General features: G+C 51.2%; 1 protein-coding gene across 2 annotated transcripts in view; it reads right to left on the bottom strand.

The window, feature by feature from the left end:
- Positions 1 to 14,605: 14,605 nt before the first annotated feature.
- YBX2 (Y-box binding protein 2) overlaps positions 14,606 to 27,029 on the bottom strand; it is an 83,353-nt gene continuing 70,929 nt past the window's right edge. For both annotated transcript variants that reach the window (XM_063950430.1, XM_063950429.1), the window contains exons 9-10: positions 15,306 to 15,378; positions 14,606 to 14,774 (exon numbers count right to left, since the gene is read on the bottom strand). In XM_063950430.1, coding sequence (XP_063806500.1) covers positions 15,334 to 15,378 — 45 coding nt within the window. In that variant the 3' untranslated portion in view covers positions 14,606 to 14,774; positions 15,306 to 15,333. The remainder of the gene's footprint in view (positions 14,775 to 15,305; positions 15,379 to 27,029) is intronic.

The following is a 27,029-nucleotide window of genomic DNA, read 5'->3' as shown; positions in this document are numbered from 1 at the left end:
CTGTACACCTGTATCATATATGGAGGACAGGAAGGTTGTTGGGTGTGGAATGGGGAGCAGCTGTATGGATGGACCCTGAGAGATACCACAGAGGCACTGTACACCTGTATCATATATGGAGGACAGGAAGTTTGTTGGGTGTGGAATGGGGAGCAGCAGTATGGATGGACCCTGAGAGATACCACAGAGGCACTGTACACCTGTATCATATATGGAGGCCAGGAAGGGTGTTGGGTGTGGAATGGGAAGCCGCAGTATGGATGGGCCCTGAGAGATACAGGTATACAGTGCCTCTGTGGTATCATATACGGAGGACAGGAAGGGTGTTGGGTGTGGAATGGGAAGCCGCAGTATGGATGGACCCTGAGAGATACCACAGAGGCACTGTACACCTGTATCAGATATGGAGGACAGGAAGGGTGTTGGGTGTGGAATGGGAAGCCGCAGTATGGATGGACCCTGAGAGATACCACATAGGCACTGTACACCTGTATCATATACGGAGGACAGGAAGGGTGTTGGGTGTGGAATGGGGAGCAGCAGTATGGATGGACCATGAGAGATACCACAGAGGTACTGTACACCTGTATCAGATATGGAGGACAGGAAGGGTGTTGAGTGTGGAATGGGGAGCAGCAGTATGGATGGACCCTGAGAGATACCACAGAGGCACTGTACACCTGTATCATATATGGAGGACAGGAAGGTTGTTGGGTGTGGAATGGGGAGCAGCAGTATGGATGGGCCCTGAGAGATACAGGTATATAGTGCCTCTGTGGTATCATATACGGAGGACAGGAAGGGTGTTGAGTGTGGAATGGGGAGCAGCAGTATGGATGGACCCTGAGAGATACCACAAAGGCACTGTACACCTGTATCATATACGGAGGACAGGAAGGGTGTTGGGTGTGGAATGGGGAGCAGCAGTATGGATGGACCCTGAGAGATACCACAGAGGCACTGTACACCTGTATCATATATGGAGGACAGGAAGGTTGTTGGGTGTGGAATGGGGAGCAGCAGTATGGATGGACCCTGAGAGATACCACATAGGCACTGTACACCTGTATCATATACGGAGGACAGGAAGGGTGTTGGGTGTGGAATGGGGAGCAGCAGTATGGATGGACCATGAGAGATACCACAGAGGCACTGTACACCTGTATCATATATGGAGGACAGGAAGGTTGTTGGGTGTGGAATGGGGAGCAGCAGTATGGATGGACCCTGAGAGATACCACAGAGGCACTGTACACCTGTATCATATATGGAGGACAGGAAGGTTGTTGGGTGTGGAATGGGGAGCAGCAGTATGGATGGACCCTGAGAGATACCACAGAGGCACTGTACACCTGTATCAGATATGGAGGACAGGAAGGGTGTTGGGTGTGGAATGGGGAGCAGCAGTATGGATGGGCCCTGAGAGATACAGGTATACAGTGCCTCTGTGGTATCATATACGGAGGACAGGAAGGGTGTTGGGTGTGGAATGGGGAGCAGCAGTATGGATGGACCCTGAGAAATACCACAGAGGCACTGTACACCTGTATCAGATATGGAGGACAGGAAGGGTGTTGGGTGTGGAATGGGAAGCCGCAGTATGGATGGACCCTGAGAGATACCACAGAGGCACTGTACACCTGTATCAGATATGGAGGACAGGAAGGGTGTTGGGTGTGGAATGGGAAGCCGCAGTATGGATGGACCCTGAGAGATACCACATAGGCACTGTACACCTGTATCATATATGGAGGACAGGAAGGGTGTTGGGTGTGGAATGGGGAGCAGCAGTATGGATGGACCATGAGAGATACCACAGAGGCACTGTACACCTGTATCATATATGGAGGACAGGAAGGTTGTTGGGTGTGGAATGGGGAGCAGCAGTATGGATGGACCCTGAGAGATACCACATAGGCACTGTACACCTGTATCATATACGGAGGACAGGAAGGTTGTTGGGTGTGGAATGGGGAGCAGCAGTATGGATGGACCCTGAGAGATACCACAGAGGCACTGTACACCTGTATCAGATATGGAGGACAGGAAGGGTGTTGAGTGTGGAATGGGGAGCAGCAGTATGGATGGACCCTGAGAGATACAGGTATACAGTGCCTCTGTGGTATCATATACGGAGGACAGGAAGGGTGTTGGGTGTGGAATGGGAAGCCGCAGTATGGATGGACCCTGAGAGATACCACATAGGCACTGTACACCTGTATCATATACGGAGGACAGGAAGGGTGTTGGGTGTGGAATGGGGAGCAGCAGTATGGATGGACCATGAGAGATACCACAGAGGTACTGTACACCTGTATCAGATATGGAGGACAGGAAGGGTGTTGAGTGTGGAATGGGGAGCAGCAGTATGGATGGACCCTGAGAGATACCACAGAGGCACTGTACACCTGTATCATATATGGAGGACAGGAAGGTTGTTGGGTGTGGAATGGGGAGCAGCAGTATGGATGGACCCTGAGAGATACAGGTATACAGTGCCTCTGTGGTATCATATATAGAGGACAGGAAGGGTGTTGGGTGTGGAATGGGGAGCAGCAGTATGGATGAGCCCTGAGAGATACCACAGAGGCACTGTACACCTGTATCATAAATGGAGGACAGGAAGGGTGTTGGGTGTGGAATGGGAAGCCGCAGTATGGATGGACCCTGAGATACCACAGAGGCACTGTACACCTGTATCATATACGGAGGACAGGAAGGGTGTTGGGTGTGGAATGGGGAGCAGCAGTATGGATGGACCATGAGAGATACCACAGAGGCACTGTACACCTGTATCATATACGGAGGACAGGAAGGGTGTTGGGTGTGGAATGGGGAGCAGCAGTATGGATGGGCCCTGAGAGATACAGGTATACAGTGCCTCTGTGGTATCATATACGGAGGACAGGAAGGGTGTTGGGTGTGGAATAGGGAGCAGCAGTATGGATGGACCCTGAGAGATACCACAGAGGCACTGTACACCTGTATCAGATATGGAGGACAGGAAGGGTGTTGAGTGTGGAATGGGGAGCAGCAGTATGGATGGGCCCTGAGAGATACCACAGAGGCACTGTACACCTGTATCATATACGGAGGACAGGAAGGGTGTTGGGTGTGGAATGGGAAGCCGCAGTATGGATGAACCCTGAGAGATACCACAGAGGCACTGTACACCTGTATCATATACGGAGGACAGGAAGGGTGTTGGGTGTGGAATGGGAAGCCGCAGTATGGATGAACCCTGAGAGATACCACAGAGGCACTGTACACCTGTATCATATACGGAGGACAGGAAGGGTGTTGGGTGTGGAATGGGGAGCAGCAGTATGGATGGACCATGAGAGATACCACAGAGGCACTGTACACCTGTATCATAAATGGAGGACAGGAAGGGTGTTGGGTGTGGAATGGGAAGCCGCAGTATGGATGGACCCTGAGATACCACAGAGGCACTGTACACCTGTATCAGATATGGAGGACAGGAAGGGTGTTGGGTGTGGAATGGGGAGCAGCAGTATGGATGGACCCTGAGAGATACCACAGAGGCACTGTACACCTGTATCATATATGGAGGACAGGAAGGTTGTTGGGTGTGGAATGGGGAGCAGCTGTATGGATGGACCCTGAGAGATACCACAGAGGCACTGTACACCTGTATCATATATGGAGGACAGGAAGGTTGTTGGGTGTGGAATGGGGAGCAGCAGTATGGATGGACCCTGAGAGATACCACAGAGGCACTGTACACCTGTATCAGATATGGAGGACAGGAAGGGTGTTGGGTGTGGAATGGGGAGCAGCAGTATGGATGGACCCTGAGAGATACCACAGAGGCACTGTACACCTGTATCATATATGGAGGACAGGAAGGTTGTTGGGTGTGGAATGGGGAGCAGCTGTATGGATGGACCATGAGAGATACCACAGAGGCACTGTACACCTGTATCAGATATGGAGGACAGGAAGGGTGTTGGGTGTGGAATGGGGAGCAGCAGTATGGATGGGCCCTGAGAGATACAGGTATACAGTGCCTCTGTGGTATCATATACGGAGGACAGGAAGGGTGTTGGGTGTGGAATGGGGAGCAGCAGTATGGATGGACCCTGAGAAATACCACAGAGGCACTGTACACCTGTATCAGATATGGAGGACAGGAAGGGTGTTGGGTGTGGAATGGGAAGCCGCAGTATGGATGGACCCTGAGAGATACCACAGAGGCACTGTACACCTGTATCAGATATGGAGGACAGGAAGGGGGTTGGGTGTGGAATGGGAACCCGCAGTATGGATGGACCCTGAGAGATACCACATAGGCACTGTACACCTGTATCATATACGGAGGACAGGAAGGGTGTTGGGTGTGGAATGGGGAGCAGCAGTATGGATGGACCCTGAGAGATACCACATAGGCACTGTACACCTGTATCATATACGGAGGACAGGAAGGGTGTTGGGTGTGGAATGGGGAGCAGCAGTATGGATGGACCATGAGAGATACCACAGAGGCACTGTACACCTGTATCATATACGGAGGACAGGAAGGGTGTTGGGTGTGGAATGGGGAGCAGCAGTATGGATGGGCCCTGAGAGATACAGGTATACAGTGCCTCTGTGGTATCATATACGGAGGACAGGAAGGGTGTTGGGTGTGGAATGGGGAGCAGCAGTATGGATGGACCCTGAGAGATACCACAGAGGCACTGTACACCTGTATCAGATATGGAGGACAGGAAGGGTGTTGGGTGTGGAATGGGAAGCCGCAGTATGGATGGACCCTGAGAGATACCACAGAGGCACTGTACACCTGTATCATATATGGAGGACAGGAAGGGTGTTGGGTGTGGAATGGGAAGCCGCAGTATGGATGGACCCTGAGAGATACCACATAGGCACTGTACACCTGTATCATATACGGAGGACAGGAAGGGTGTTGGGTGTGGAATGGGGAGCAGCAGCATGGATGGACCATGAGAGATACCACAGAGGCACTGTACACCTGTATCATATATGGAGGACAGGAAGGTTGTTGGGTGTGGAATGGGGAGCAGCTGTATGGATGGACCCTGAGAGATACCACAGAGGCACTGTACACCTGTATCATATATGGAGGACAGGAAGTTTGTTGGGTGTGGAATGGGGAGCAGCAGTATGGATGGACCCTGAGAGATACCACAGAGGCACTGTACACCTGTATCATATATGGAGGCCAGGAAGGGTGTTGGGTGTGGAATGGGAAGCCGCAGTATGGATGGGCCCTGAGAGATACAGGTATACAGTGCCTCTGTGGTATCATATACGGAGGACAGGAAGGGTGTTGGGTGTGGAATGGGAAGCCGCAGTATGGATGGACCCTGAGAGATACCACAGAGGCACTGTACACCTGTATCAGATATGGAGGACAGGAAGGGTGTTGGGTGTGGAATGGGAAGCCGCAGTATGGATGGACCCTGAGAGATACCACATAGGCACTGTACACCTGTATCATATACGGAGGACAGGAAGGGTGTTGGGTGTGGAATGGGGAGCAGCAGTATGGATGGACCATGAGAGATACCACAGAGGTACTGTACACCTGTATCAGATATGGAGGACAGGAAGGGTGTTGAGTGTGGAATGGGGAGCAGCAGTATGGATGGACCCTGAGAGATACCACAGAGGCACTGTACACCTGTATCATATATGGAGGACAGGAAGGTTGTTGGGTGTGGAATGGGGAGCAGCAGTATGGATGGGCCCTGAGAGATACAGGTATATAGTGCCTCTGTGGTATCATATACGGAGGACAGGAAGGGTGTTGAGTGTGGAATGGGGAGCAGCAGTATGGATGGACCCTGAGAGATACCACAAAGGCACTGTACACCTGTATCATATACGGAGGACAGGAAGGGTGTTGGGTGTGGAATGGGGAGCAGCAGTATGGATGGACCCTGAGAGATACCACAGAGGCACTGTACACCTGTATCATATATGGAGGACAGGAAGGTTGTTGGGTGTGGAATGGGGAGCAGCAGTATGGATGGACCCTGAGAGATACCACATAGGCACTGTACACCTGTATCATATACGGAGGACAGGAAGGGTGTTGGGTGTGGAATGGGGAGCAGCAGTATGGATGGACCATGAGAGATACCACAGAGGCACTGTACACCTGTATCATATACGGAGGACAGGAAGGGTGTTGGGTGTGGAATGGGGAGCAGCAGTATGGATGGACCATGAGAGATACCACAGAGGCACTGTACACCTGTATCAGATATGGAGGACAGGAAGGGTGTTGGGTGTGGAATGGGGAGCAGCAGTATGGATGGGCCCTGAGAGATACAGGTATACAGTGCCTCTGTGGTATCATATACGGAGGACAGGAAGGGTGTTGGGTGTGGAATGGGGAGCAGCAGTATGGATGGACCCTGAGAAATACCACAGAGGCACTGTACACCTGTATCAGATATGGAGGACAGGAAGGGTGTTGGGTGTGGAATGGGAAGCCGCAGTATGGATGGACCCTGAGAGATACCACAGAGGCACTGTACACCTGTATCAGATATGGAGGACAGGAAGGGTGTTGGGTGTGGAATGGGAAGCCGCAGTATGGATGGACCCTGAGAGATACCACATAGGCACTGTACACCTGTATCATATACGGAGGACAGGAAGGGTGTTGGGTGTGGAATGGGGAGCAGCAGTATGGATGGACCATGAGAGATACCACAGAGGCACTGTACACCTGTATCATATATGGAGGACAGGAAGGGTGTTGGGTGTGGAATGGGGAGCAGCAGTATGGATGGACCATGAGAGATACCACAGAGGCACTGTACACCTGTATCATATATGGAGGACAGGAAGGTTGTTGGGTGTGGAATGGGGAGCAGCAGTATGGATGGACCCTGAGAGATACCACATAGGCACTGTACACCTGTATCATATACGGAGGACAGGAAGGTTGTTGGGTGTGGAATGGGGAGCAGCAGTATGGATGGACCCTGAGAGATACCACAGAGGCACTGTACACCTGTATCAGATATGGAGGACAGGAAGGGTGTTGAGTGTGGAATGGGGAGCAGCAGTATGGATGGACCCTGAGAGATACAGGTATACAGTGCCTCTGTGGTATCATATACGGAGGACAGGAAGGGTGTTGGGTGTGGAATGGGAAGCCGCAGTATGGATGGACCCTGAGAGATACCACAGAGGCACTGTACACCTGTATCAGATATGGAGGACAGGAAGGGGGTTGGGTGTGGAATGGGAAGCCGCAGTATGGATGGACCCTGAGAGATACCACATAGGCACTGTACACCTGTATCATATACGGAGGACAGGAAGGGTGTTGGGTGTGGAATGGGGAGCAGCAGTATGGATGGACCCTGAGAGATACCACAGAGGCACTGTACACCTGTATCATATATGGAGGACAGGAAGGTTGTTGGGTGTGGAATGGGGAGCAGCAGTATGGATGGACCCTGAGAGATACCACATAGGCACTGTACACCTGTATCATATACGGAGGACAGGAAGGGTGTTGGGTGTGGAATGGGGAGCAGCAGTATGGATGGACCATGAGAGATACCACAGAGGCACTGTACACCTGTATCATATACGGAGGACAGGAAGGGTGTTGGGTGTGGAATGGGGAGCAGCAGTATGGATGGGCCCTGAGAGATACAGGTATACAGTGCCTCTGTGGTATCATATACGGAGGACAGGAAGGGTGTTGGGTGTGGAATAGGGAGCAGCAGTATGGATGGACCCTGAGAGATACCACAGAGGCACTGTACACCTGTATCAGATATGGAGGACAGGAAGGGTGTTGAGTGTGGAATGGGGAGCAGCAGTATGGATGGGCCCTGAGAGATACCACAGAGGCACTGTACACCTGTATCATATACGGAGGACAGGAAGGGTGTTGGGTGTGGAATGGGAAGCCGCAGTATGGATGAACCCTGAGAGATACCACAGAGGCACTGTACACCTGTATCATATACGGAGGACAGGAAGGGTGTTGGGTGTGGAATGGGGAGCAGCAGTATGGATGGACCATGAGAGATACCACAGAGGCACTGTACACCTGTATCATAAATGGAGGACAGGAAGGGTGTTGGGTGTGGAATGGGAAGCCGCAGTATGGATGGACCCTGAGATACCACAGAGGCACTGTACACCTGTATCAGATATGGAGGACAGGAAGGGTGTTGGGTGTGGAATGGGGAGCAGCAGTATGGATGGACCCTGAGAGATACCACAGAGGCACTGTACACCTGTATCATATATGGAGGACAGGAAGGTTGTTGGGTGTGGAATGGGGAGCAGCTGTATGGATGGACCCTGAGAGATACCACAGAGGCACTGTACACCTGTATCATATATGGAGGACAGGAAGGTTGTTGGGTGTGGAATGGGGAGCAGCAGTATGGATGGACCCTGAGAGATACCACAGAGGCACTGTACACCTGTATCAGATATGGAGGACAGGAAGGGTGTTGGGTGTGGAATGGGGAGCAGCAGTATGGATGGGCCCTGAGAGATACAGGTATACAGTGCCTCTGTGGTATCATATACGGAGGACAGGAAGGGTGTTGGGTGTGGAATGGGGAGCAGCAGTATGGATGGACCCTGAGAAATACCACAGAGGCACTGTACACCTGTATCAGATATGGAGGACAGGAAGGGTGTTGGGTGTGGAATGGGAAGCCGCAGTATGGATGGACCCTGAGAGATACCACAGAGGCACTGTACACCTGTATCATATATGGAGGACAGGAAGGTTGTTGGGTGTGGAATGGGGAGCAGCAGTATGGATGGACCCTGAGAGATACCACAGAGGCACTGTACACCTGTATCAGATATGGAGGACAGGAAGGGTGTTGGGTGTGGAATGGGGAGCAGCAGTATGGATGGGCCCTGAGAGATACAGGTATACAGTGCCTCTGTGGTATCATATACGGAGGACAGGAAGGGTGTTGGGTGTGGAATGGGGAGCAGCAGTATGGATGGACCCTGAGAAATACCACAGAGGCACTGTACACCTGTATCAGATATGGAGGACAGGAAGGGTGTTGGGTGTGGAATGGGAAGCCGCAGTATGGATGGACCCTGAGAGATACCACAGAGGCACTGTACACCTGTATCAGATATGGAGGACAGGAAGGGGGTTGGGTGTGGAATGGGAAGCCGCAGTATGGATGGACCCTGAGAGATACCACATAGGCACTGTACACCTGTATCATATACGGAGGACAGGAAGGGTGTTGGGTGTGGAATGGGGAGCAGCAGTATGGATGGACCCTGAGAGATACCACAGAGGCACTGTACACCTGTATCATATATGGAGGACAGGAAGGTTGTTGGGTGTGGAATGGGGAGCAGCAGTATGGATGGACCCTGAGAGATACCACATAGGCACTGTACACCTGTATCATATACGGAGGACAGGAAGGGTGTTGGGTGTGGAATGGGGAGCAGCAGTATGGATGGACCATGAGAGATACCACAGAGGCACTGTACACCTGTATCATATACGGAGGACAGGAAGGGTGTTGGGTGTGGAATGGGGAGCAGCTGTATGGATGGGCCCTGAGAGATACAGGTATACAGTGCCTCTGTGGTATCATATACGGAGGACAGGAAGGGTGTTGGGTGTGGAATGGGAAGCCGCAGTATGGATGGACCATGAGAGATACCACAGAGGCACTGTACACCTGTATCATATATGGAGGACAGGAAGGGTGTTGGGTGTGGAATGGGGAGCAGCAGTATGGATGGACCATGAGAGATACCACAGAGGCACTGTACACCTGTATCATATATGGAGGACAGGAAGGTTGTTGGGTGTGGAATGGGGAGCAGCTGTATGGATGGACCCTGAGAGATACCACAGAGGCACTGTACACCTGTATCAGATATGGAGGACAGGAAGGGTGTTGGGTGTGGAATGGGGAGCAGCAGTATGGATGGGCCCTGAGAGATACAGGTATACAGTGCCTCTGTGGTATCATATACGGAGGACAGGAAGGGTGTTGGGTGTGGAATGGGGAGCAGCAGTATGGATGGACCCTGAGAAATACCACAGAGGCACTGTACACCTGTATCAGATATGGAGGACAGGAAGGGTGTTGGGTGTGGAATGGGAAGCCGCAGTATGGATGGACCCTGAGAGATACCACAGAGGCACTGTACACCTGTATCAGATATGGAGGACAGGAAGGGGGTTGGGTGTGGAATGGGAACCCGCAGTATGGATGGACCCTGAGAGATACCACATAGGCACTGTACACCTGTATCATATACGGAGGACAGGAAGGGTGTTGGGTGTGGAATGGGGAGCAGCAGTATGGATGGACCCTGAGAGATACAGGTATACAGTGCCTCTGTGGTATCATATATAGAGGACAGGAAGGGTGTTGGGTGTGGAATGGGGAGCAGCAGTATGGATGAGCCCTGAGAGATACCACAGAGGCACTGTACACCTGTATCATAAATGGAGGACAGGAAGGGTGTTGGGTGTGGAATGGGGAGCAGCAGTATGGATGGACCCTGAGAGATACCACAGAGGCACTGTACACCTGTATCATATACGGAGGACAGGAAGGGTGTTGGGTGTGGAATGGGGAGCAGCAGTATGGATGGACCCTGAGAGATACCACAGAGGCACTGTACACCTGTATCATATACGGAGGACAGGAAGGGCGTTGGGTGTGGAATGGGACGCAGCACTATGACTAACAAGCCTCTGCTTTTGCAGGATCTCTGTGGCCCCTACGCCTTTCTCCTCTTTGCTATGTTACTGCTGGGATTCTTCATATTCACCTATTTCCGCGTACCAGAGACACGGGGCCGATCGTTTGAGGAAATTGCTCATGCCTTTCGGAGACGGAATCCATCACTGTTGGACCATGAAGTAAAGGCCAGCACGGAGTTAGACAGCCTTGGCGGTGGAGATGAGGCATGAGAACCGCTACCAACAGGCCATGACATTCTTGTTCTCTTATACCAGCACCCCAGGAGGAAGAAGACTCAGGACAGTGGGGCAGATGTATTAACCTGGAGAAGGCATAAGGAGGTGATAAATGCACCAGCCAATCAGATCCAATACGTAAATTAACAGTTAATTGGCTGGTGCCTTTATCACCTTGCACATATCACTGGTTTATCATTTCCTTATGCCGTCTCCAGGTTAATACATCTGCCCCAGTGTCCTTTGTTACATTTGTGTGTGAAATTGCAGCTTTCGAACTTATTGCGGTGTTCCAAAATATGTAGTAATAGCACCAGCTCCCACATTGTGTGGTGTGAACATTCACATGGAAAGCAATGGCCTGCAAGGAACACATACACCCTTCAACACAAGCCTACTGCAGCCTGCATCTCCTACTGTGGAACAGTACAGGGTAGACAGATTATATAGCTCTTCTACTTACTCTTATGAGCCATTTTTATTTATTGCACCTACCCATATGTTCTGTAGTTCCCATCAACACTTATCTTTAGACAGAGCAGACTGCTCCAGGCCAACATATAGCACCTATCAGCCATAATCCACACAGGACCCAGACGGCCAACACACTTACTGCTCATCAGCCATAGTCCACACAAGACCCAGACACACCGTGCATTTACTACCCCTCCACCATGGTCCACAGAGGACCCAGACAGCCAACACTTACTGCTCATCAGCCATAGTCCACACAAGACCCAGACACACCGTGCATTTACTACCCCTCCGCCATGGTCCACAGCGGACCCAGACAGCCAACACTTACTGCTCATCAGCTATGGTCCTCACAGGACCCAGACAGCCAACACACTTACTGCTCATCAGCCATGGTCCACAGAGGACCCAGACAGTGCATTCAACACACATGGAACATAAGCGACCCAAATGGTCAACACCAAGAAGGCAGCACACCATATAGACTACGCTAGAGCCAGCACTGTACATTTTCTGTTGTACAATGAGTGTAATATCACATTAAGTATATTATGTATAAATGTATATATTTTTGCTGTGCAAATTAAAATCTTAATAAAATGTTTGACGGATTTTCATAAGACAAGACCCAACCAAGAGGACAGGAAACAGGTCACCCCAATTGTTGCTGGATGCTGTGCCATAGTCCTGGCTCTCCCCACTTACTAGGCCTACAGCCAGCATGGAGAGGTGAGCGCCTGGTCAACACTAGCCTATTAGCTAAGGTTCCATTGCAGACCAGCTATGTACCAAGGCCATATGTATAATGTAACAAGGAAATCCCTGTTGATAGCTATGGACCTTGAAGAGGAAACGAGCTTTGTACAAGTCTCCTGTTCCCCGCACCTTTCTAGGAGAGCGCAGTCTACTTCACGATCCGTTCCAAGGCAGAGTCTGCTGTATAGTCTGGTCTGCCCAGATATCACACTACTCCATACATGTGCAGTCCCACCTCACGTTACATACAGGCAGTCAGGGGGAGCGAAGCCAGTAAAAGCTCAATATTGGGAAAGATAGACCCTATGACAGATCGGCAGAAGTCCTATACCCAGGCAGTCAGGGGAGTGAGGACAGGTACAGCTCTGTATATTGGGAAAGGTAGACCCTATGACAGATCAGCAGAAGTCCTATATCCAGGCAGTCAGGGGGAGTGAGGACAGGTACAGCTCTGTATTAGGAAAGGTAGGCCCTATGACAGATCAGCAGAAGTCAAATATCCAGGCAGTCAGGGGAGTGAGGACAGGTACAGCTCTCTGTATATTAGGAAAGGTAGACCCTATGACAGATCAGCAGTAGTCCTATACCCAGGCAGTCAGGGGGAGTGAGGACAGGTACAGCTCAGTATTGGGAAAGGTAGACTCTATGACAGATCAGCAGAAGTCCTATACCCAGGCAGTCAGGGGGGAGTGAGGACAGGTACAGCTCTGTATATTGGGAAAGGTAGACCCTATGACAGATCAGCAGAAGTCCTATATCCAGGCAGTCAGGGGGAGTGAGGACAGGTACAGCTCTGTATTAGGAAAGGTAGGCCCTATGACAGATCAGCAGAAGTCAAATATCCAGGCAGTCAGGGGAGTGAGGACAGGTACAGCTCTCTGTATATTAGGAAAGGTAGACCCTATGACAGATCAGCAGTAGTCCTATACCCAGGCAGTCAGGGGGAGTGAGGACAGGTACAGCTCAGTATTGGGAAAGGTAGACTCTATGACAGATCAGCAGAAGTCCTATACCCAGGCAGTCAGGGGGGAGTGAGGACAGGTACAGCTCTGTATATTGGGAAAGGTAGACCCTATGACAGATCGGCAGAAGTCCTATACCCAGGCAGTCAGGGGGAGTGAGGACAGGTACAGCTCTGTATTGGGAAAGGTAGACCCTATGACAGATCGGCAGAAGTCCTATAGCCAGGCAGTCAGGGGGAGTGAGGACAGGTACAGCTCTCTGTATATTGGGAAAGGTAGACCCTATGACAGATGGGCAGAATTCCTATACCCAGGCAGTCAGGGGAGTGAGGACAAGTACAGCTCTGTATATTGGGAAAGGTAGACCCTGACAGATCGGCAGAAGTCCTATACCCAGGCAGTCAGGGGGAGTGAGGACAGGTACAGCTCAGTATTGGGAAAGGTAGACACTATGACAGACCGGCAGAAGTCCTATACCCAGGCAGTCAGGGGGAGTGAGGACAGGTACAGCTCAGTATTGGGAAAGGTAGACCCTATGACAGATCGGCAGAAGTCCTATACCCAGGCAGTCAGGGGGAGTGAGGACAGGTACAGCTCAGTATTGGGAAAGGTAGACCCTATGACAGATCAGCAGAAGTCCTATACCCAGGCAGTCAGGGGGGAGTGAGGACAGGTACAGCTCTGTATTGGGAAAGGTAGACCCTATGACAGATCAGCAGAAGTCCTATATCCAGGCAGTCAGGGGAGTGAGGACAGGTACAGCTCTCTGTATATTAGGAAAGGTAGACCCTATGACAGATCAGCAGTAGTCCTATACCCAGGCAGTCAGGGGGAGTGAGGACAGGTACAGCTCAGTATTGGGAAAGGTAGACCCTATGACAGATCAGCAGAAGTCCTATACCCAGGCAGTCAGGGGAGTGAGGACAGGTACAGCTCTGTATTGGGAAAGGTAGACCCTATGACAGATCAGCAGAAGTCCTATATCCAGGCAGTCAGGGGAGTGAGGACAGGTACAGCTCTCTGTATATTAGGAAAGGTAGACCCTATGACAGATCAGCAGTAGTCCTATACCCAGGCAGTCAGGGGGAGTGAGGACAGGTACAGCTCAGTATTGGGAAAGGTAGACTCTATGACAGATCAGCAGAAGTCCTATACCCAGGCAGTCAGGGGAGTGAGGACCGGTACAGCTCTGTATATTGGGAAAGGTAGACCCTATGACAGATCAGCAGAAGTCCTATACCCAGGCAGTCAGGGGGAGTGAGGACAGGTACAGCTCTCTGTATATTGGGAAAGGTAGACCCTATGACAGATCGGCAGAAGTCCTATAGCCAGGCAGTCAGGGGAGTGAGGACAGGTACATCTCTGTATATTGGGAAAGGTAGACCCTATGACAGATCGGCAGAAGTCCTATACCCAGTGCTCCCATGTGTGTGTAAAGCAGTAAGACAAAGCACACATATTCTTCTGTTCCATCTTTACTACTACACATAAGTGCAATAAATCCCATGTGTCCCAAAATGCAAACAATTCCCCCACACTGTGCCAGAGGAGGCGAGCACTCTCCCCTCATCAATCTATGTTATTCCCAAATATCTGTGCAGCTGTAAGATGGAAGAAATCCACAGCACCTGTGGGGATAAAAATAGGAGTCTGAGTGAAGGCAGCAACCCCACGTCATCAGCACTGAGAGCAAGACAAGCCCCTACCCGGCACCAAAAGCCCCAACCAACACAAGCCCACAACTAAAGAGAGACATCCCACCAAGCATAAGATTATGTGCCCTACCCAGAATGGAAAACCCCACCACAAGTGCACCACCAGGAAAGCCATCCCCACCACAAGTGCACCACCAGAAAAGCCACACCAACCACAAGTGCACCACCAGAAAAGCCACACCCACCTCAAGTGCCTGACATATGAGAAGCCACACCCACCACATAAGCCAAACCCACCACTAGTACACGACATGAGAAGCACCGCCCAGTACAAGTCCCTGACACATGAGAAGCCACACCCACCACAAGTGCACCACATAAGCCACATCCACCACAAGAGACTTCGCACCAAACATGAGATTATTTGCCCTACCTATAATGGAAAACTCCAACCACCACAAGTCCCTGACACATGAGAAGCCCCCAGCAAGAGAAGAGTATTACCTGATGACAGATGCAGTCTCTGATGAGATCATTCAGCGGGGGCATCAGTCACAGGGGCATTTGGAGGAGAGGCCTGCAACAGAGGAGGTAACATTGAGGCTCAATAGGAATTATTTCTACCAGAGCAGGAGCCTGATGCCAATGAGCAGAGGAACCATTTACATAGTGACTATAACAATGTTATATGGTGCTCTCCACAATAGGACTCCGCTTACCAGGCACTTCCTGCATTGTACACTCATTCTGTGGACACGACACAAGCAATACAGAGCATGGAGATACAACTGGCCAGGGTCATCAGCAGCTGCATTACTGGCCCTTCCTATGCAGGATCCAGGTCAGGACCGGCCTACATAGGATTACACCGGGCAGGACAGGCAATGGCAGAGAGAATACTAAATGAGATCAGAACCGTCCGGTAACTCCACACAGGGCACCAGGCGCTGCAGCCATGTTGGTTAGTGTAAGCAATACATGGAGCTAAGACATACAGGATAAGGCAGTCACTTATCCTGGCCGGACAGAAGCAGGCGAGAGGTGCTCTATATAGGGGATTCTATAATGTGATCAGTGTGTCCGGATCTGCAGCATCATACATATATACCCCTGCCGTTATCTAGTGGTAATAGACCATCTTATACTTGTCTATGTTCTACAGATCAGACTTCTCTATCATGACATCAGATACAGCCACTAGGATGGCGCAATAACACCTAGGCCCCTCCCACTGCCTATTCATGAGACTAAGGCTCTCCAGCTGTTGTAGAATCAGGATTTTGGTACTTACCGATAAATCCCTTTTTTCTGATTCCACAGGGTACACTGGAGCGCAGTTACAATGTAACACCGTGGCTAGCTCCTCCTCTATGTCCCCCCTCCAAGCCAGGCTACATAAAAATGTGCCCGAGGAGAGCTGGAATAAACTAACGTTAAAGTAGAGGAGGTTACCGCCATGTAAACCAGGATAACACGAAACAAACCTGGAAACCTAACCTAACAAAAGGTTAACCTGAACCAAACAAGCAGTCACCGTGACCTGCGAACTGTTAAGCGAAAAAGGAGGAAACCGCGCTGGGTGGGCGTCCAGTGTCCCCTGTGGAATCGGAGAAAGGGATTTATTGGTAAGTACCAAAATCCTGATTTCTCCTTCATCCACTAGGGGCCACTGGAGCGCAGTTACAATGGGGACGTCTCAGAGCTCCCAAGACGGGAGGGAGAGCGCTGAGAGTCCTGTAAAACCGCTCGGCCAACCTGATGCAGAGGCCGCAAAAAAGTGTCAAACCTGTAGAATTTGACAAACTTATGTCGGCCCGACCAAGTAGCCGCCCGACAAAGTAGTCCTGGAGACCCCGCGGACAGCCGCCCAAGAGGGCCCCACAGAGCGCGTAGAGTGTGCTGAAATTGAAGACAGGTTCCAGAGAAGCTGCCAAATAAGTTTGGCTGATGGTCAGCCGAATCCATCGGGACAAAGTCTGCTTAGAAGTCGGCCAACCACGGCGGGCAGCATCGTATAGAACAAATTAAAGAGTCCGACTTCCAAATAGCCAAAGTCCTATCCACATAGATCTTGAATCTGGAGAGTCCCCCGAGAGGGCCGGAACCACAAGTGGCTGATTGATGTGAAAATCGGACACCACCTTAGGAAGAAAAGACATGCGAGTACGGAGCTCGGCCCTATCCGCATGTAACACCAGGTAAGGAGGTCGACAAGACAGCCCCAAGTTCAGACACCCGCCTGGCCGAAGCCAGGAGAAGGACCACCTTCCAGGTGAGATATTTAATCTCCGCCGACTCAAACAACGAAGACTGCAGAAAAGAGATTGAGGTCCCATGGTGCTGTCGGAGGGCGAAGGCTGTATCCGTAGAACCCCCTGAAAGAAAGTCTGAACCTCTGGCAGCAAGGCTAATTTTTTCTGGAAGAAAACCGAAAGAGCAGAGACCTGCACCTTTAGTGAACCCAGTCGTAGTCCTGCCGAGAAACCCGCCTGCAAAAAACTGAGAAGGCGGGCCAAGCAAAAACTGAAGGAGAAAACTCTCGACATTCACACCAGGCCACATAGGCCTTCCAAATGCGGTAGTAGTAGTGAGACGATGTGACTGACTTTCTAGCCTGACGCATAGTAGGTATAACCATACAAGGAATTCCCTTCCTTTTCAAGATGGCCTTCTCAACAGCCACGCCGTCAAACGTAGCCTGCGTAAGTCTGGATAAAGAAAAGGACCCTGTTGTAGCAGATCGTCCCGTAGTGGCAGGGGCCATGGCTCGGCCACTGACAACAGGTGTAGGGCGGAGTACCAAGCCCTGCGTGGCCAATCTAGAGCCACCAGGAGGACCAGAGCGTTCTCTTGATGCGTTGTTGCCTCGGGTTCTACAACGGGAAAAGAGGAAAGAAATAAACGAACTGGAAATTCCAAGGAGCCGTGAGGGCATCCACGCCTGCCGCCGCCAGGTCCCTCGTTCGAGAGTAATAAAGAGGCAGCTGATGGTTCAGGCGGGACACCATGAGGTCGATCTGTGGTTTTCCCCACCGGCGGACCAGCTGACAAAACACCTGGGGATTGAGTGACCACTCTCCCAGGTGCATGTCCTGTCGGCTGAGGTAATCGGCTTCCCAATTGTCCACTCCTGGAATGAATATTGCCGAGAAGGCCAGAGCATACTCCTCTGCCCAGAGAAGGATGTTGGTGACCTCTCTCATCACCGCACGGCTGCGAGTGCCGCCCTGACGGTTGATGTACGCTACAGTCGTGGCATTGTCAGACTGAACTCTGACTGCTCGCCCGCGCAGCAGATGATGTGCCTGAAGTAGAGCGTTATATACCGCCCGTAGTTCGAGAATGTTTATGGGGAGAGCGGATTCGTGAATCGACCAGCGCCCCTGAAACCGATGTTCGAGGGTCACTGCCCCCCAGCCTCGCAGACTTGCGTCCGTGGTGAGGAGAGTCCAATCCCAAACCGCGTTCCTTCCAACAGATGCGCCGACTGGAGCCACCAGAGAAGCGACGACTGTGCCTTTGGAGATAGCGTCACCCACTGATGAAGGAACAGATGAGATCCCGACCACCGACGTAGAATACACAGCTGGAACGGTCGAGAGTGTAAGCGACCGTACGGAGGAGCTTCAAACGCCGCTACCATCTTTCCCAGAAGGCGAATGCACAGATACACTGACACCCGAAGGTGTCGAAGTACCGACCTTACCAGCGTCTGCAGAGACAGGATCTTGTCCTGAGGAAGGAAAACCCTCTGATGGACCGTGTCGAGAATCATCCCCAAAAACAGCAACCGTTGTGAGGGGCATAAGTGAGACTTCGGGAAGTTCAGGATCCACCCGTGCCAAATCAGAAGGTCCTGCGTTATTCGGATATTCTGAAGTAAAAGCTCCGCCGAGCGCGCCTTTATGAGCAGATCGTCCAGATAGGGAACAATCGTCACACCCTGCTTCCGAAGTAGGGCCATCATGACCGCCATGACCTTTGTGAACACTCTGGGAGCAGAAGAGAGACCAAACGGAAGGGCATGGAACTGGAAATGAGTGTCCTGTATCGCGAACCGGAGAAAAGCCTGATGAGGAGGCCAAATGGGAACATGTAAGTATGCATCCTTGATATCCAAGGACCCCAGAAACTCGTTTTGTTCCAACCCTGCAACAGACTGGAGGGACTCCATCCTGAACTTGAATACCCTCAAATACGGATTGAGGTCTTTCAAGTTCAGGATTGGCCTGACTGAGATGTCTGGCTTCGGTACGAGAAACAGGCTTGAGTAATAGCCCTGTTTCCGATGAGGGAACAGGGATCAGTACCTTTGCGGATAGAAGCTTCTGGACCGCTGCCTGTAAGGCAACTCCTCTGTTGTCGGAAACTGGTAAACCCGTGGTAAAAAAACGCTGGGGCGGTCGGGCTTGAAAATCGAGCTTGTAACCGCAAATGAGATCCCTGACCTAAGCATCTGGACAGGACTGTACCCAGACCTCCCTGAAATACCAGACGAGCTCCCACCCTGTGGTCTCCCAGGTGGGAGGGAAGCCCGTCATGCGGTAGTAGCGGTGGAGGACTTAACCTCTGACTGGGTTGAGGCTGTGGAACCTCTGCGTCTACGGCCACGGGAGACGGAAGCTCCTCCCCTGGCCTCGAAACCTGGAAGGGGCATGAAAGGAGGTACCCCTATATGGCCTGCGATGGGCTGGAGCAGCAGAAGGAAGATAAGCCAACTTGCCTCCAGTGGCATGAGAAATACAGGCATCCAGACCCTTACCGAACAGGACCTCTCCCGTAAAGAGCAACGCTTCTCCTGCCCGCTTGGACTCCGTATCCGCCTACCACTGCCGCAGCCAAAGAGCTCTGCGGGCCGAAATTGCTAAAGCGGAAATCCTAGCTCTGAGAATACAGATATCCTTGGAAGCCTTGCAAAGATAAAGGGCTGTTTCACGGATGTGTTCTGCCAACTGTATCAGTTCCCGCCGGCAAATCGTCATGAATTCCAGAGGACAATTGTTCCGCCCAAGCTTCCATCACCTTGTTGACCCAACAACCTACCTGCGCCGGGCGATGTACTACCCCCGCCACCTAAATAGTCTTCAAGGTGGATTCCAACTTCCTATCCGACGCTTTCTTCAGCGAACTCGCTCCAGGAACCGGCAGAAGAAGTCTTCTTGGACAGATGAGACACCGAAGGATCCACAATCGGAGAGGTCTCATAACGCGTCCTGCTATCTGCGGGAAAGGATAGGAAGACAATTTTCCTTGATACCTGAAACTTTGCATCTGGATGTTTCCAGGCTGCCGTTATGAGCGCATCTAGCTCCTACGAAACTAGAAATGTCACCAGCAGGCATTGGTTGGTGCCAAACCGTGAAGGGCGTAAGGTGTCCTGCTCCGTCTCTTCCACCTGTAATACTGAGCGAATAGCAATAATAAGAGCCTCTATAACCTGAGCTACTGGTTCAGAGTCCTCATACACCCGATTGTCATCAGTATCCTGAATATCTACCACCGCCTCATCTAACTGAGGCATATCATCGTCAGATTCCTGCAACACAGAGGCTAGCAATCTCTTCTTAGAAGCCTGGGGGGGAGGGGGACACACACACACTAAAGGACGGGGCTTGGGACGGGATTACAGCCCTAGAGAGCCCTTCCACTGATTTCGCCAGGGAAACAGCCCATGCTGGTTCTAGCTCCGGTACCGGGACAAGCTGTCGGGCTGCCTCTCTATCTTTCAGAGAAGCCTTCAGTTTACCGAGTCAGCAGGGACATAACCGCTGTGAGCTGTGATGTCCAAACAGGGGTGCTCTGGGGTTCTGATGAGGGCTGAGCAGGAGGCTGTGACCCACAATCATCACATAAAATAAGATTTTACTCACCGGTAAATCTATTTCTCGTAGTCCTTAGTGGATGCTGGGACTCCGTAAGGACCATGGGGAATAGCGGCTCCGCAGGAGACTGGGCACAACTAAAAGAAAGCTTTTGGTCTAACTGGTGTGCACTGGCTCCTCCCTCTATGACCCTCCTCCAGACTTCAGTTAGGATACTGTGCCCGGAAGAGCTGACACAATAAGGAAGGATTTTGAATCCCGGGTAAGACTCATACCAGCCACACCAATCACACCGTATAACTCGTGATACAATACCCAGTTAACAGTATGACAATAACTGAGCCTCTCAACAGATGGCTCAACAATAACCCTTTAGTTAAACAATAACTATATACAAGTATTGCAGACAATCCGCACTTGGGATGGGCGCCCAGCATCCACTACAGACTACGAGAAATAGATTTACCGGTGAGTAAAATCTTATTTTCTCCGACGTCCTAAGTGGATGCTGGGACTCCGTAAGGACCATGGGGATTATACCAAAGCTCCCAAACGGGCGGGAGTGTGCGGATGACTCTGCAGCACCGAATGGGCAAACTCTAGGTCCTCCTCAGCCAGGGTGTCAAACTTGTAGAATTTAGCAAATGTGTTTGACCCCGACCAAGTAGCTGCTCGGCAAAGTTGTAGAGCCGAGACCCCTCGGGCAGCCGCCCAAGAAGAGCCCACCTTCCTCGTGGAATGGGCTTTCACTGATTTAGGATGCGGCAGTCCAGCCGCAGAATGTGCAAGCTGAATCGTACTACAGATCCAGCGAGCAATAGTCTGCTTTGAAGCAGGTGCACCCAACTTGTTGGGCGCATGCAGGATAAATAGCGACTCAGTCTTTCTGACTCCAGCTGTCCTGGAAACATACATTTTCAGGGCCCTGACTACGTCCAACAACTTGGAAGCCTCCAAGTCTTTTGTAGCCAGGTTGGTTCAGATGAAAGGCTGATACCACCTTAGGGAGAAACTGGGGACGAGTCCTCAATTCTGCCCTATCCATATGGAAAATCAGATAAGGGCTTTTACATGACAAAGCCGCCAATTCTGATACACGCCTAGCCGAAGCCAAGGCCAACAACATGACCACTTTCCACGTGAGATAATTCAATTCCACGGTTTTAAGTGGCTCAAACCAATGTGACTTTAGGAAATTCGATAGAGCCGAAATCTGGACCTAAATGGAACCCAATTTTAGGCCCATAGTCACCCCTGACTGTAGGAAGTGCAGAAAACGGCCCAGCTGAAATTCCTCCGTTGGGGCCTTCCTGGCCTCACACCACGCAATATATTTTCGCCAAATGCGGTGATAATGGTTTGCGGTCACTTCTTTCCTAGCTTTAATCAGCGTAGGAATGACTTCCTCCGGAATGCCCTTTTCCTTCAGGATCCGGTGTTCAACCGCCATGCCGTCAAACGCAGCCGCGGTAAGTCTTGGAACAGACAGGGCCCCTGCTGCAGCAGGTCCTGTCTGAGCGGCAGAGGCCATGGGTCCTCTGAGATCATTTCTTGAAGTTCCGGGTACCAAGCTCTTCTTGGCCAATCCGGAACAATGAGTATAGTTCTTACTCCTCTTCTCCTTATTATCCTCAGTACCCTTGGTATGAGAGGAAGAGGAGGGAACACAAACCGACCGGTACACCCACGGTGTCACTAGAGCGTCCACAGCTATCGCCTGAGGGTCTCTTGACCTGGCGCAATATCTTTCTAGCTTTTTGTTTAGGCGGGACGCCATCATGTCCACCTGTGGCCTTTCCCAACGGTTTACAATCAGTTGGAAGACTTCTGGATGAAGTCCCCACTCTCCCGGGTGGAGGTCATGCCTGCTGAGGAAGTCTGCTTCCCAATTGTCCACTCCCGGAATGAACACTGCTGACAGTGCTAACACGTGATTTTCCACCCATCGGAGAATCCTTGTGGCTTCTGCCATCGCCGTCCTGCTTCTTGTGCCGCCCTGTCGGTTTACGTGGGCGACTGCCGTGATGTTGTCTGACTGGATCAGTACCGGCTGGTTTTGAAGCAGGGATTTTGCCTGACTTAGGGCATTGAAAATGGCCCTCAGTTCCAGAATATTTATGTGTAGGGAAGTCTCCTGACTTGACCATAGTCCTTGGAAGTTTCTTCCCTGTGTGACTGCCCCCTAGCCTCGAAGGCTGGCATCCGTCACCAGGACCCAGTCCTGTATGCAGAATCTGCGGCCCTCTTGAAGATGAGCACTTGGACACCCTGGTCCTTGGAGACAGGGTTATCAGCCGATGCATCTGAAGATGCGATCCGGACCACTTGTCCAACAGGTCCCACTGAAAGGTTCTTGCATGGAACCTGCCGAATGGAATTGCTTCGTAGGAAGCTACCATTTTTCCCAGGATTCGCGTGCAGTGATGCACCAACACCTGTTTTGGTTTTAGGAGGCCTGACTAGAGATGACAGCTCCTTGGCCTTCTCCTCCGGGAGAAACACTTTTTTCTGTTCTGTGTCCAAAACCATCCCCAGGAACAGTAGACGTGTCGTAGGGACCAGCTGTGACTTTGGAATATTTAGAATCCAACCGTGCTGTTGTAGCACCTCCCGAGATAGTGCTACTCCGACTAACAACTGCTCCCTGGACCTCGCCTTTATCAGGAGATCGTCCAAGTACGGGAAAATTAAAACTCCCTTCTTTCGAAGGAGTATCATCATTTCGGCCATTACCTTGGTAAATACCCTCGGAGCCGTGGATAGACCAAACGGCAACGTCTGGAATTGGTAATGACAATCCTGTACCACAAATCTGAGGTACTCCTGGTGAGGATGGTAAATGGGGACATGCAGGTAAGCATCCTTGATGTCCAGTGATACCATGTAATCCCCCTCGTCCAAGCTTGCAATAACCGCCCTGAGCGATTCCATTTTGAACTTGAATTTTTTTATATATGTGTTCAAGGATTTCAAATTTAAAATGGGTCTCACCGAACCATCCGGTTTCGGTACCACAAACATTGTGGAATAGTAACCCCGTCCTTGTTAAAGTAGGGGCACCTTGACTATCACCTGCTGGGAATACAGCTTGTGAATTGCCTCTAGCACTGCCTCCCTGCCTGAGGGAGTTGTTGGCAAGGCAGATTTGAGGAAACGGCGGGGGGGGGGGGGGGGGTGGACGTCTCGAATTCCAGCTTGTACCCCTGAGATACTAGAAGGATCCAGGGATCCACCCGTGAGCGAGCCCACTGATTGCTGAAGTTTTTGAGACGGGCCCCCACCGTACCTGGCTCCGCCTGTGGAGCCCCAGCGTCATGCGGTGGATTTGGAGGAAGCGGGGGAGGACTTTTGCTCCTGGGAACTGGCTGTATGCTGCAGCTTTTTCCCTCTACCCCTGCCTCTGGGCAGAAAGGACGCGCCTTTAACCGGCTTGCCCTTATGGGGCCGAAAGGACTGTACCTGATAATACGGTGCTTTCTTTGGCTGTGAGGGAACATGGGGTAAAAATGCTGACTTCCCAGCTGTTGCTGTGGAAACGAGGTCCGAGAGACCATCCCCGAACAACTCCTCACCCTTATAAGGCAAAACTTCCATGTGCCTTTTAGAATCTGCATCACCTGTCCACTGCCGAGTCCATAACCCTCTCCTGGCAGAAATGGACATTGCACTTATTTTAGATGCCAGCCGGCAAATATCCCTCTGTGCATCTCTCATGTATAAGACTGCGTCTTTAATATGCTCTACGGTTAGCAATATAGTGTCCCTGTCTAGGGTATCAATATTTTCCGACAGGGAATCTGACCACGCAGCTGCAGCACTGCACATCCATGCTGAAGCAATAGCTGGTCTCAGTATAATACCTGTGTGTGTATATACAGACCTCAGGATAGCCTCCTGCTTTCTATCAGCAGGCTCCTTTAGGGCGGCCGTATCCGGAGACGGTAGTGCCACCTTCTTTGACAAGCGTGTGAGGGCTTTATCCACCCTAGGGGATGTTTCCCAACGTGACTTATCCTCTGGCGGGAAAGGGTACGTCATTAGTAACCTTTTAGAAATTACCAGTTTCTTATCGGGTGAAGCACACGCTTCTTCACACACTTCATTTAATTCCTCAGATGGAGGAAAAAATAAGAATTTACTTACCGATAATTCTATTTCTCGTAGTCCGTAGTGGATGCTGGGGACTCCGTCAGGACCATGGGGATTAGCGGCTCCGCAGGAGACAGGGCACAAAATTAAAAGTTTGACCACTAGGTGGTGTGCACTGGCTCCTCCCCCTATGACCCTCCTCCAAGCCTCAGTTAGGATACTGTGCCCGGACGAGCGTACACAATAAGGAAGGATTTTGAATCCCGGGTAAGACTCATACCAGCCACACCAATCACACTGTACAACTTGCGATCTGAACCCAGTTAACAGCATGATAACAGAGGAGCCTCTGAAAAGATGGCTTCCAACAATAATAACCCGATTTTTGTAACAATAACTATGTACAAGTATTGCAGACAATCCGCACTTGGGATGGGCGCCCAGCATCCACTACGGACTACGAGAAATAGAATTATCGGTAAGTAAATTCTTATTTTCTCCGACGTCCTAAGTGGATGCTGGGGACTCCGTCAGGACCATGGGGATTATACCAAAGCTCCCAAACGGGCGGGAGAGTGCGGATGACTCTGCAGCACCGAATGAGAGAACTCCAGGTCCTCCTTAGCCAGGGTATCAAATTTGTAGAATTTTACAAACGTGTTCTCCCCTGACCACGTAGCTGCTCGGCAGCGTTGTAATGCAGAGACCCCTCGGGCAGCCGCCCAAGGTGAGCCCACCTCCCTTGTGGAGTGGGCATTTACAGATTTTGGCTGTGGCAGGCCTGCCACAGAATGCGCAAGTTGAATTGTGCTACAAATCCAACGAGCAATCGTCTGCTTAGACGCAGGAACACCCAGCTTGTTGGGTGCATACAGTATAAACAGCGAGTCAGACTTTCTGACTCCAGCCGTCCTTGAAATATATATATATATTTTTAAGGCTCTGACAACGTCGAACAACTTGGAGTCCTCCAAGTCGCTAGAAGCCGCAGGCACCACAATAGGTTGGTTCAGGTGAAACGCTGATACCACCTTAGGGAGAAACTGAGGACGCGTCCGCAGTTCTGCCCTGTCCCAATGGAAAATCCGATATGGCTTTTGTACGAAAAAGCCGCCAATTCTGACACTCCTGGCCGAAGCCAGGGCCAGTAGCATGGTCACTTTCCATGTAAGATATTTCAAATCCACCGATGAGTGGCTCAAACCAATGGGATTTGAGGAATCCCAAAACTACATTGAGATCCCACAGTGCCACTGGAGGCACAACCGGGGCTGTATATGTAGTACTCCTTTGACAAAAGCTTGGACTTCAGGAACTGAAGCCAATTCTTTCTGGAAGAAAATCGACAGGGCCGAAATTTGAACCTTAATGGACCCCAATTTGAGGCCCATAGACAATCCTGTTTGCAGGAAATGTTTGAATCGACCCAGTTGAAATTCCTCCGGAGCCCTCTCCTTCAGGATCCGGCGTTCAACCGCCATGCCGTCAAACGCAGCCGCGGTAAGTCTAGAGGTAGAGTGCACGGATCCTCCGTGCGCATCTCTTGAAGTTCCGGGTACCAAGTCTTTCTTGGCAAATCCGGAGCCACGAGTATCGTTCTTACTCCCCTTCGCCTTATAATTCTCAGTACCTTGGGTATGAGAGGCAGAGGGGGGAACACATACATTGACTGGTACACCCATGGTGTTACCAACGCGTCCACAGCTATTGCCTGAGGGTCTCTTGACCTGGCGCAATACCTGTCCAGTTTTTTGTTGAGGCGGGACGTCATGTCCACCTTTGGTTTTTCCCAACGGTTCACAATCATGTGGAAGACTTCTGGATGAACTCCCCACTCTCCCGGGTGGTGATCGTGTCTGCTGAGGAAGTCTGCTTCCCAGTTGTCCACTCCCGGAATGAACACTGCTGACAGTGCTATCACATGATTTTCTGCCCAGTGAAAAATCCTTGCAGCTTCTGCCATTGCCCTCCTGCTTCTTGTGTCGCCCTGTGTTTACGTGGGCGACTGCCGTGGTGTTGCCCTACTGGATCAACACCGGCTGACCCTGAAGCAGAGGTCTTGCCAGGCTTAGAGCATTGTAAATTGCCCTTAGCTCCAGTATATTTATGTGAAGTGAAGTCTCCAGGCTTGACCACACTCCCTGGAAATTTCTTCCCTGTGTGACTGCTCCCCAGCCTCTCAGGCTGGCGTTCGTGGTCACCAGGACCCAGTCCTGAATGCCGAATCTGCGGCCCTCCAAAAAGGTGAGCACTCTGCAACCACCACAGAAGAGACCCCCTTGTCCTTGGAGATGGGGCTATCCGCTGATGCATCTGA

The sequence above is a fragment of the Pseudophryne corroboree genome, assembly GCF_028390025.1.
Source record: "Pseudophryne corroboree isolate aPseCor3 chromosome 6 unlocalized genomic scaffold, aPseCor3.hap2 SUPER_6_unloc_3, whole genome shotgun sequence".
In the NCBI taxonomy this organism is placed as follows: Eukaryota; Metazoa; Chordata; class Amphibia; order Anura; family Myobatrachidae; genus Pseudophryne; species Pseudophryne corroboree.
Note: the sequence above shows the minus strand (reverse complement) of the source record. Positions and strands in the feature narration are given on the sequence as shown.